At 40.2% G+C, this 12,681-nt stretch overlaps 1 protein-coding gene across 3 annotated transcripts in view; it reads left to right on the forward strand.

Annotated features, from left to right (window-relative positions):
• inpp5b (inositol polyphosphate-5-phosphatase B) overlaps window positions 1–12,480 on the forward strand; it is a 31,404-nt gene extending 18,924 nt beyond the window's left edge. For all 3 annotated transcript variants that reach the window (XM_076280496.1, XM_076280497.1, XM_076280498.1), the window contains 12 exons: window positions 139–326; window positions 706–817; window positions 2,119–2,228; window positions 2,562–2,697; window positions 2,972–3,082; window positions 3,342–3,507; window positions 5,713–5,948; window positions 8,828–8,941; window positions 9,438–9,522; window positions 10,270–10,397; window positions 10,534–10,645; window positions 11,790–12,480. In XM_076280496.1, coding sequence (XP_076136611.1) covers window positions 139–326; window positions 706–817; window positions 2,119–2,228; window positions 2,562–2,697; window positions 2,972–3,082; window positions 3,342–3,507; window positions 5,713–5,948; window positions 8,828–8,941; window positions 9,438–9,522; window positions 10,270–10,397; window positions 10,534–10,645; window positions 11,790–11,905 — 1,614 coding nt within the window. In that variant the 3' untranslated portion in view covers window positions 11,906–12,480. The remainder of the gene's footprint in view (window positions 1–138; window positions 327–705; window positions 818–2,118; window positions 2,229–2,561; window positions 2,698–2,971; window positions 3,083–3,341; window positions 3,508–5,712; window positions 5,949–8,827; window positions 8,942–9,437; window positions 9,523–10,269; window positions 10,398–10,533; window positions 10,646–11,789) is intronic.
• Window positions 12,481–12,681: the final 201 nt, after the last annotated feature.

The following is a 12,681-nucleotide window of genomic DNA, read 5'->3' on the forward strand; positions in this document are numbered from 1 at the left end:
AAGTTGACTTTTTTTTTAGTCAAGAGTTTTAAATTGTGTAGCTTTCGAAATGACTGCAGATTTAGTTTTCTGTAGGACCTTATTTCCTTTTCAGTGGAATATAACATAATTTCGCTAACATCAGTCTGTTGTTGCCAGGGCAACAAAGGTGGCGTGGGCATTCGTTTCCGCTTCCACAACTCGGACGTCTGCGTGGTGAACTCGCATCTGGCTGCCCACATAGAGGAGTACGAGCGCCGCAACCAGGACTACAGGGAGATCTGCTCAAGGATGCAGTTCCGCCAGCAAGACCCTGACCTGCCCCCACTGACCATCATGAAGCACAAGTAAGGGCCTCACCTTTGCTCTTATGCCCCCCACCAAAATTAGGTCTGCAGAGCCTTTTATCCAGGGAGCAAGTGCAAGGAGGACCCATTTGTCTGCTACCTGCTACCTAATATCCTTGACTTGCTGTACCATTAAAGTTGCTGTTGTATGACTTCAGCCACTACTTTCATGAAATGCCAAAATTCCTTGAACAACTTTAGTCTTTCTTATCCTCTCTCTGGTTTGAAGTGGTTACACGGTGGTCTAACTTGTTGCTATGTGCTCTTGCCATTTTTCCACAAAAAAAACATTTTCCATTTTCCTTTGCAGAAAAGAAAAGCTCTTCTAACTGCAGACAGAACATGTACAACAATGTGTCTTTCTTTTTCACTACATTAGTATTGTCCTTTGGCTGGGAGATCTGAACTACAGGCTAAGCAACCTTGATGTGGACCAGGTGAAGGATTTGATATCTAAAAAGGACTTTGAAGCTCTGCAAGCATATGACCAGGTAAGCCCTTTCCTAACACATCCTCCCACTCCTAAACCTATTGTGGTTGAACTACTTACTGTCTAGTCATTAGAACTACTGATAATGGTTATAACTCAATCCGACATATATTTTAAATTAAAAATAGACTTAATGCTAATGTGTTGGAAAGCGTACCGTTGAAAAAGATGCAATATGCATAGCCCAGGTTCAGGACAATTTGAATAAAAATAAAAACACATGATGAACCCTCGACATCATGTAGAACACACAGCACTGAACCATAGGCATTTATATTTTCATATACTTAAAGCAGCGGTTCCAAAACTTTTTTTCCCCGCGGACCACCTTCTACATCCTGACTCGGCTCGCGTACCCCCACCATCCAATACATAAAAAAGTAACTCATTCTATTGGCGCATTCCAGGCATCGTTGTTTAATTAGCCGCCCTACATGATAACATAATCAAAATGTGCAACTGGTCTATGAGCTCTCACATTAAAAAAAACAGTGTGGAGAACCACATTATGGTTAGGTAGCATCTCACTGCAGACCACGCACTGTGGTTTTGGGCGCGTGAAGCCTAGGCCTATATCATCATACTTTCGTTTTCTTCGCGCAGTCTTTTCTGTCTCGTCCTTTCTTTTATCCCCCTGCGCTCCATCTCCACCTTCATCATTCTGCCCCCCATCCCATTCCATCGTTACCTGTGTCCTGCTCTGTTTCTCTCGCTTCTCCTCTTCGATCGCTTTAATTAGGCCTTTTGGACAGTGTCCCTGTTTTTAGCCAGTTTTCCATGTTTACGCAGCCTTCTACCAAGCCTATACTTCAACGAAACTAACGCGCCAAATATTCTGGCTGCCCACAGAAAATCACGTGTTGCCTATTGTGTGTAGCTTATTTTTTAATGAAAACATACCCTATTATAGAGTTGACAAATGATTTCCTTTAATTTCACGTTTCCATATCATTATAACCCGATTCAAAATTATGTATTATTTATGAATTAATTAGAGTATTAATTAATTAATAAATTTTAACTCCTTTCCGCCATTGCCCTTTTCATCTCACGTACCCCCTAGTGGCAGCTCGCGTACCACAGTTTGGGAATCCCTGACTTAAAGGAAGAAAACCAAGTATGCAGTCTTCAGAAAATGAATGGTGAAACTAGATGTGCTTGTCGACCATGCACATGAGTTGTGGATGTTAATGGGAGCGTGTGTGTGTGTGTGTGTGTGTGTGTGTGTGTGTGTGTGTGTGTGTGTGTGTGTGTGTGTGTGTGTGTGTGTGTGTGTGTGTGTGTGTGTGTGTGTGTGTCCAGCTGAAGAAGCAGATTGATGAAGAGGCAGTGTTTGTGGGTTTCACCGAGGGGGGCATTGATTTCCAGCCCACATACAAATACGACACTGGCTCCAGTCAGTGGGACACAAGGTAAACTTACAGTTACAACTACAGTAAAAACAACGCCACCAGCATTTGTATTGTACCCCACCCACCTAAAGTAGAGTAGTGGAGAGTATTGCTGAGTTATAAATGAACATGAATGTGCAAACACACACACACACACGTTTAAAGTCTGTAGTTTCAGCATTGCCTTACATTGTGCTGCAATTGTAGTTTTTAGGACGTAGTTTACTATTCTATTCTGGTCCTTCTTTAAAGGTCTCTGATCCCAGACTGATCCCTGTTTGTGTTTATTTATTTGTTTTAAAAAAGCTTGTTTCCCTTCATGTTTCTGTGTGTTGTTTCTGCTGTCCTCCTCAGCGAGAAGTGCAGGGTGCCGGCCTGGTGTGACCGGATCCTGTGGAGGGGGAAGAACATCCGCCAGCTGCACTACAAGAGCCACATGTCCCTGAAGACCAGCGACCACAAGCCGGTCAGCTCGCTGCTGGAGATAGGGGTGAGAACACAGGCCCAGCGCTCTTTTAATCTAGTTCTGCAGTACAACACTGAATTACACCAGATAAATTGCACATAAACATATCTTAAACAAAAAAATGTGGTCTGGGCATAGCACCTGGTCGTTTAAGATGACCTATTTCATTGCATTTGATTAAGAAGATTGCTGGTTAAAGCATGAGCTCCATTTGCCACTCTAGCCATGCATTCTAAAGGTGTGCTGCACTGACCAGAAGTGTAAACATCTGTTTGTTGTGTGTATTGTCATTGTTCAGATCAAGGTGGTGAATGAAGAATCTTATAAACGGACATTTGAGGACATTGTGAGGATGCTGGACAAGATGGAAAATGAGTGTATTCCCTCTGTGTCCTTGTCTCAAAGAGAGGTGGGGAACCGGTCCACACACACACACGCACATTTACCAACATAGACAAACACCTACAATATTGTTACGTATCCAATGCTAGAAGACATTAAACTATATCTTAGCAATAGATGTGTTTTGATATATTTTCTGTGCCTGCTTTTGTCTGTGTTTAATCTTAATCCTAAACACTTTTTCAACAGCAGTGTTTATCAGGTCCGTGTAAAGCATGCTTCCCTCGCTGAAGCCTTAATCCTCCTTCCTTACCTCTCTCTTGCAGTTCCAATTCAAAGATGTGAAGTTCGCGCAGCACCGCTCTGAGACGCTGACCATTCACAATGACGGACAGGTGCCATGCCAGTTTGAATTCATTCAGAAGCTTGATGAGCCAGCCTACTGCAAGCCCTGGCTCACAGCCAACCCACACAAGGGATTCCTGGCACAGGGTAAGAAGACGCTGAAGTGCCTGCTGGTAGCATTCATCACATTAGTGCGGTTATACTAGGGGTGTAACGGTTCATGTATTCGTATTGAACCGAAACGGTACGGGCGTCACGGTTCGGTGCATGAATTTACACGGAGAATACACGGTATAAAAATACATAAAACTCGTGTGCGGATTAATTAATGTCATGCGCAATTACTGTTAAGTAGCGAGAGTTAACGGGAGCTCTTTAGCGACACCTAACGCTAATCTGTAGCCTCGCCTTAGCTCTGAAGCTCTGATTGGCGCCTATGTTTTTTTTTGTCAGGTCGTCGGTCGAGTCCGTCAGTCATTAGCAGCACTAAGGTTAGACCTACAAGAGTTAGAGGATCGATCCGCTGGTCTCTTTAAGATCGCAAGTTTGAGAACTTCAGTTACAGTAACGTTAGTACAGGCGAAAGAGTGGTGGATAAGATGAAATTGTGTGTCGGCGTTGTTCAGCATTGGGTATGTGAGTGGAAAAAATGCTACACATATTCGAAGCCATCACCCAGATGATGTAGGCTACCAATCACTGAAACGAGGGGAAAGAAACTTCCCGTGCGCTTCAGCAGCCTTTGGATACACATACAAATAGGGCCAAAACCTATGGCTTAAATTAAATGATTTCGTAATGACAGAAAGCTATGTAAATCGGGTGGTAATTACCTTTATGTTGGGGTAACTTGTAACTTCTCACATGAGGAGCTGGTAGTGTTAAGTGCATAGACAGTAAAATAAAGTGACAACGCTAACCAGGCTAATAAACAAACCATGCTACAGTGAGTTAACGTCAAAGGGCAAAGTCACGTGACTTCTAGTTGTAGTCTGTTTATGAAATGAAAGGAGCAATTTCGTTTTTTAAAAAAAGGCAAAATAGTGTGATATTTTCACAGTTAGTAGGCTAGATTATTACTTTACACACAATGAAAAATATTGAGGCAAATTGTAGACCCTTCCATATACAACTAAACACAGATGTTGAAGGTCTTGCTTAAGTGGATTTTTAAAAATCATTTTCTATGTAATTTGCACTTTCAGAAATAAGAGATGCTGTAGGCCTATTTTCAGTTTTATAGCTGATTGTCTTATTTTGTTTACAAGTTACAGATTGAGTCTGGGCACTTATTGTACTGTTTAGCCTACATCTTACACACTTCAGGCTGTTGAGATAGCTCAGGGAAGAGACTGTATGACACTAGGTGGTACAGCCTGAGACATGTACAAAAAAAAATGCTTTCTGCATTTTTGTTTTGCTTTTCCCTCCATTGTACCGAACTCGTACCGAACCGTGATGTCCGAACCGAGGTATGAACCGAACCGTGACTTCTGTGTACCGTTACACCCCTAGGTTATACCCACTGCTTATATTGTCACGTGCAAGGGTATACCAGTCTTTGATGTTCATTATTTATTGCAGTGGCTCTGAGCTGTAAGATTTATTGTGACATGATGCAGATTATGTAAGAATATGCTCTTGCATCTTGAGAGATACTCAGTTTCATCATGAATGAAATCGAGGTGTTTGGCTTGAGAGCATTTCTGTTCTGCCATGTATTGCAGCATTTATCTCAATTCCTTAAGTAGACAAGCAATTAGAAACCTGCGCTTCTCTAGTTTTCATAAATAATCCAAAGAAATGAGACTGCTGATGTTGCTTGGGAATGAATTAGTCACAGCACCTAAATTAAGGATAGTGAAGCCATTAGATTGTGTTGAGGGTAGACCCCAAGCATGAATACTTGACATCAGCATAGCATTAGTATTATTGTTTTGGATAGTCCAGCCCTACAAAATTTGTGTTGCTCTCGGTCTCAGACATGGTATATTACATGTTATATAATTAAGTAGGACTTAAGTCCATTTTATTTATAAAGCTCATTGCAGAACAAAAGAAGTTGTACCACCAAGGGCGGAAGAAAACTAAGAACAGCGCAATGGAGAAATTAATATATATGCAAATATATGAAACCAAATCAAAAAATGACTACTAATAATACAAAAAAGTTAATAAGTTCAGTACAGAGCTGATTGTTCTCAAGCCCTATGCCTGATTTCAGATGTGGGCCAGGCTGTTTTAAGATTTGAATCATTATATATGTAACAGTTTCAAAAACTTCTGACTTATTAACATATCATCCATTCAAGTCTCGTTATTTGGCCTCTGTTCTCTGTGTCGCTCTCTCAGGGGCCAGCGTGGACATCGACCTGGAGGTGTTTGTGAACCGCTTCACGGCGCCGGAGCTGAACTCGGGCCGGCAGCAGATTGAGGACATTCTGGTGCTGCACCTGGAACGGGGCAAGGACTACTTCATCTCGGTGATGGGGAACTACCTGCCCAGCTGCTTTGGCACCTCCATCCAGGCACTGTGCCACTTGCGGGAGCCCATCCAGGACATGCCACTCGACACCATCCAGAGACTAGTGAGTGCAGGTGCTCAGTGGCAGAGCTGGGTTTCCATCACATTTTCCGGGCCCCTACCCTTAGAGCATGCGCACACAGAGCCTGCCTGCATGATCCTTGTCACTTTGGTTTTAATAGTTGTTCTGCATTTACATTTTGTTATTTGTTATGTGGACATTTGTGAGACTTGCATTTGGTTTCTACTCCCATTTTTGGATGATATTTTAGAGAGCACACCCTTTCCATCCAACGCTAACAGCTGTTTCACTAAATTCTTTTTTTATAATTATACATTCCTTGGGACGGAAAGGAATTGGTTTATCTAGTCTGTTGATTGGTAATTTGCATTGCTTGATTACCAAGCCACTGACTGTGACAGACAACATTGAAGGAAACATTCAAATCCTCTCTACTATTTTAGTTATATATCGCTGTGGTTTGCCAAACAAAATGCAAAAGACGTAAGCGGCGAGAGTTCTGTGTTGCATCAGGTGTTTGCATCACCATTTGCCTGTCAGTCACAGGGCACTGTTCATCTGGGAAGCAACAGGGTTGCCAGGTGACTGAAGGGATGAGCACATCACAGGCCACAAGGGTGCACATCCAAGTCGGAGTAAAGGCCGCTGGGAGGGTTGGCTTCAGGATAGCTCCATCATCTGTCAGGAACACACTGTATCCCTACAGGGAATGTCCATAGGGTCATTAGTGTTGCAAAACAACAGGGCCTCGACACAGCAGTGACTAAGCAGAGCCTGTTTTTAAGCCTCCAATACACAAGGATGGAAAACAATTTGTTTCCGGCTCATCGTAACGTGATCAGTCACCGTATTAAGTCACTGTGTGCCGTAGATCGGAAGTAGCAGTCATCCCAATCATTAATAAACTTAATTGGGGAAGGAAAAAATTGATACTGGTGTACACATGTAACATTGACATAGAGTTGATGCTTGTTGATGCTTGACATAGAGTTGATGCTGACAAAGTAATACCATTAGAATTTCACTAACCTTACCAACGTTATAACCTATGTTAACGTAATTTTCATATGCCTAGCTTCCAAGAAATTAACAGATTAGTTTGGTGTCTAAATGTACCTTAATGATTAACCTAGTTTCTTGTCAGGTAATTTACAGCAATTATTGGGCACTGTTTTGCATGGTCCACAACCCAACTAGAACACAATTGTTAAATCTAGAAATAATTACTGTTTCCACATTACTACTTCCACAATCAACCTAAATTAAAAAAAAAAAAATCCAGAATTTGACTAGGTAGGCATTGCATCGTTTTATCATGATCAGCTATGATTGCTCCATATTCAAAATTATCATTCAAAGGATTGTCAATATAATTTATAGTATATCTATCTATAAATGACAGGAACGTCTGACTGTTGGTCTGTCTGTTATTCGCATATGTCTCAAATTGATTGATTTCAAGATTGATCCGATTGATTTCAAGCGTGCCAGGTGTCTTGCTACGGGCACGAGTAAGTGCAGTGCCAAGATTGACATTGTTTAGATTAGGAATGGAAACAATATTGTTAAATATATCGGTAAAAGAAGCACACATTGGCTTTCTCCGCTCTACTGTATCCACTTCCCCTCTCACACAGAACTTTAGGCTTGCATATCTGTCGAACCGTTAGTCCGATTAATTGATAGTGTCTTGCTTCGGGCACGAGTAAGTGCAGTGCCAAGTTCAGTGTTTCCCACAGAATAGAATTCTATTTGTGGTGGTAGGAATTAGTGCAGCACGGTTATGATTCTAACCAGATTTAGTACAACCAGGAAAATCAATGTGTGGTGGTCAATGTTGATATTGTGGTGGGCTGCCACAAATAAGTCAATGTATGGGAAACACTGAAGTTTGATCTTGTTTGGATAAGTAATACAAAATATATTGTTAAATATATTGGTAAAAAAAACAAAAACACACATTGCCTTTCTCCACTCTACCGTTGCCACTCCCTCTCTCACACAGCACAGTACAGGACCAGAGAGCATGGGTCAAAATGCAAGATGTTTGAATGATTATCACGTCTGACATCAACAAAAGATTCCCTGTATGCAGTTTGCTTGCATAAAATGATTCCGCGGATTTTACAAAAACACGGCAACAAACATGGGTATGCAGTGGCTATTCAAACTGACACTTCGAATAGCCCAGGCTACTTTGGACTTAAGACTTTGAATAAACAAATGACAATTCCGACTGCAAGGTCTCAAATTGAAATGAGCGATAAGCAAATGGTCCGGAATTTAAGGATGTTTCAGAATGCCACACAGCTAGACAACGAGTGGCGAACAGAGCGACATGTCACTTGTTACCAAAGACTGTTTTTGAGTCATATCGTTGCAAATCTTATATGATGATGCATCTTTATACAAAATGGTTTGTCTTCTATATCATTAAGTTATTCAATAGGCTAAACATATAGCCTTACATCAAAGCTTTAGGCTTATGTAATTTATAGGCTACCAGAGATTGTTGTCACATCGTTGCAAATTTCATACGATGATGCCTCATTCCACAAAATGGATTGTCTTCTCTAAAAATTATTCAATAAGCTTAACAGTAAACATATAGCCTTAACTCAAAATAGCTGTTAGGCTTATGCCATTTTGATCTGTAAAAATGTCACATGCAGCCATGCCTAAATTTTGCTTACTGCACATTAATTATAGGCTAATATAACATAATATTCTGTATTCATTATTGAAAGCTTAGCTGGATTGATGTTTTTCCCTATCATCCTATTTGTAAAGCAGGCATACCTGCGGGCATGTAATTGGGCTACGGGTTTTCTACAGGAATGGCATGTTTGAACGGGCACTGCACTAGTGTTTGAAATTTTATGTTTTTATTTATGTATGTATTTATTTCTCTGTTTTGGAAGACCTCTGTGCCAACTGGCAAGGAGATTGATTGCCCAGTCGTGGATGTGCCTTTGGACCGACCCAAGGAGATCTGCTTGCTTGTGGACCACCTCTACCGCAATGCCAGTAAACAGGTAAGCAGTGTTTTTTTTTTTTTTTAAATATATGTTTTTATTTACCCCTCACACATGAGAGAGGCAGAACTTAAAAGACTAGCTCCTTTGTGTGGGCCTCACATTGGGTTTCTGGGCACTTAGCTCAATAAATTGTTTGTCTTTTTTTTGTGGGCTTGGCTCACTGATCTTACTCGCCACAGCAACGACAAGTTTTCATTGAAGAATGTGTGCAGGGTTTTGTTTTGGTGAGTGCCTGCACAAAGATACTGTATTCCAGGGGCTCCAGAACTAAAGCCTTGTGTTTGAGAGTCATTGTTCGTTCTGGTTCAGCTGGCAACCCTTGTAAAAACACATGCATTCCTGAGGCCAAAGCAGGTTTTTGCTTTTGGTTCTTCCTCTTCCTTTTTTGGTTAGAAAAATCAGGTTGAAAACAGGGATCATACAGCTGCCAAGGGCAAAGTGAGTCTTATTTACATGGTTTTTAAATCTGCCGTGTGGTTGATGTGTTTAACAGGAGGACCTGTTTCAGCAGCCGGGACTCCGCAGTGAGTTTGAAGAAATCCGAGATTGCTTGGACACAGGGGAGCCAGACTCACTCCGTATCCTTAACAGTGAACATACTACATGGGATAATGGCCATGCACCATCAAAGTGGTGTTACTGTAGCTCAGTGGCAGAGCTGCCAAGTCCGCCTATTATAAGCGAGTTTGGGCTTGTTTTTTTGTTTAAAAAAAAAAAAAAAAATCTGTACATAAATTGGGTTGCCTTGTGGGATACATTTTTGGGGCTTGTTTCTAAAATGTAGTTGCTTATTTGGGCTTGCTCCCTTTCTTCTGTCTCTCTCCACTATACCTGTCTAATAAACCACCAAAACAGCATAGTTTGCCCTGTTTGAGGATCCAGAACCTTTTTCTCTCCATCCCTTCTTTGCCCCATGCAAATCAAGAGTGCAGAAAATGACCCATTAATTACGGATTATTTTAGCTACTTCAACATAAGGGACCAATTGGGTGAAATACAGGAGAAATATAAAAAGTTGGCAAAAGAAAATGGCATAAGAGATTCAACATCAATTGTGTGAAAATTCGAATACAGTGTGCAGATTTATGAAGGCTACGTGTGAAATATGTGCACATTGTTCAGATCTTGTTCAAACAAACAACACGGTTGTCATCAAAGAAGCTCCTACGGACATTTGATTAATGGTCTCAAAGACTAGTTTATGTAGGAGTAGGATACTTTTTCATGAAGTCCTTGTTCAAATTAAAGAAGGAAGTCATAAGAGTCTGAACGTCCTGGACCTGGATGTTGGTCTTGTATTACCCTTGACCCCTATTGACCTCCAGCTGGAAGTAACCACTCTGTAGCGGAAGCATTGCTCCTCTTCCTGGACGCTCTTCCTGAACCTGTGGTCCCTTACCATCTCTACAAGCAGTGCCTAGAATGCTGCTCAGACTATGGTCAATGCAAACAGGTCTGTCCCTTCCCCCTTTCTACACACATCCAGAATAGAATTGTGACATATTTGTAGCATATATATATATGTGTGTGTGGTGTGTGGTGTGTGTGTGTGTTTCCCAATTGTGATTTCCACCTCTGTTGATTAACAGGTGATTTCCATGATACCTCAGTGCCATAAAAATGTTTTTAATTCTCTAACGGAGTTCCTGCGTGAGCTGTTGAAGTACTCCAGTCACAACCACTTGGATGTCAGCATCTTAGGTAGGCCCAGAGTGGAGAAAGGAGTGAAGCAATGCATGCTCTCACTTCTTGTTCTCTGCCTATTCTTGGCTACTCACTCAATAAGCAAGTCCGCATATTTGTTCAACAAAGCAGAACTTGCCCATCTGTAAACCTTACTTCCAGTTTGTGATGTCTTTTATCTTTATTTTTCGTATATGGTATTTTTCATATAAGGTAGTTCATGCCCACAGCATACAGTGTACTGGAAGTTAACCTCTATTTTTTAATGCTGTATGGATTTTAAAAACAAAGTAAAAATCTTGTCAAGCAGACTGCTGCATATTAAACAGCAATAGTGGTAGATTAATATTGCCTAATAATGTACCGTAGAAATATGGATAGTTTAGCCAAAAATGTTAAATTGTATAGTCTCAGCTTAGTGTCTTAACTAACATAATCAACTCAGTCTCTTCTTATGGTGTCATGTAACTGAGAAAAAAAGGCCATTTTGCTCTAGTTTGTCAGAGAATGGCATTGCCGTCTTCTATTTTTTAGCTCATCATATTATAAAGAGTGATGTCTGGAAATGTCATCCATTTAGATCTCCCATCAAGCAAAATCAGAGAGCGAGTTTAAGTATTTTGTTATATATATTATGTTGTGCTTTCCATTCCTCTGGACAGGGTAATTAAGTTGATTAAATATGTAGTAAATTGCTTTTCATTCTGGTGCATAATTTATGATCAGTGAAAACAGAGTATGAAATCTATTCTTTGGCATTTCACAGAATTTCTTGGACCTATTAATTTTTCAGAATACAAAATGGAACCAAGGGAGCGACCCATTGAAAGCTTTTCAGAGTTCCCGAAATGGGATTTGACAAAAAAAAAGAAAGAAAGAAAAGAAAATTCATTCTACGTGCCGCCATATTCTTTTATAACTCCTCAAGCCTGGTCGGAGTGTAAAGTGTGTTCTCATGTGCGTGTGTAGAAATAATTCAGAGTGTCAGGCCTGATGACATAAACAGATTATTATCCGTTTCCCTCGTCCACTCATTTGAGTGTACACAATGCTGCAGTGTTATTGTTTGACCCCATGAATTGGTGGTCCATTTCTAACATGTGAACTGGCATACAGTTCTTTCAGTAATAAATTAATTGAATTCATTTCTGTCTCTCTGCAGTCACCATCTTTGCTGCCTTGATTCTGCGGTCCCCTACGAAGCAAGATCTTTCTCAGAAGAGGAAAACCCAGGAGTTTTACCAGCATTTTTTGACTCAAGATCTGGCTTCATCTTGAGTGTCCATAGTTTACTTTTGCGCTCAATGAAATATAACATGTTATCATACATGTTATACACATGTCTTTTGAATAGACTTGCTTTGATCGTCAATGATTTAAATGTGATGTTTAATGCAGGATGACATGTTTTGCTGTGGAAACAGCATTTATTTTATTACTATAGAGAAACCGCCCTAATATGTATATTTACCTGCTATTTAATGATCAGATTTATTTGTATTTTGATGTCTGTAAATACAAAACTGCTCTTTTATATTCGTATATATAAATATAATTGTGCTTAAAGCGGTCATGTTGATAGTTATTTTTCAAATGTCAATCACTAAAAATATATTTTAAGTGAACCGTGTTGTGTTTTTGTGCTGTGTACATTCATACGACAAGTCAAACATTTTCATGTAACTTTGTTTTATACACAGAAATTATTTTTTAAAGGAGATATCAAGTACATGGCTTCTGCGGCAATGTTTGGAAACACCTGTGTTAGGGAGCATGTAGAAAGGAATGGGATGATTGTAAAAGGATTGTAATAATTATAATAATAATTAAAAAAAATTGTCAGCTTGATTGAATCTTGATGTGTATTGGTTGTGAAGTTAACTTATTTTCATGGAACATTTTACAGCACACAGCCTGCCACTCTGCACCTTAAATCAGATAGATAGCTTTTATTCCAATATGTTTATAATACAATTGTATTAGACTGGTTTGTGAAGTGTACCACACGCAGTGTAAAGCGATTGACAGCTAGTTCACTTGGAGTGGAATGAATG

The sequence above is a fragment of the Alosa pseudoharengus genome, unplaced genomic scaffold, assembly GCF_046254945.1.
Source record: "Alosa pseudoharengus isolate Yale_2024_CS ecotype anadromous, Long Island Sound unplaced genomic scaffold, YU_APseudo_1.1 YU_APseudo_1.1_scf_12, whole genome shotgun sequence".
NCBI classification, from domain to species: Eukaryota; Metazoa; Chordata; class Actinopteri; order Clupeiformes; family Clupeidae; genus Alosa; species Alosa pseudoharengus.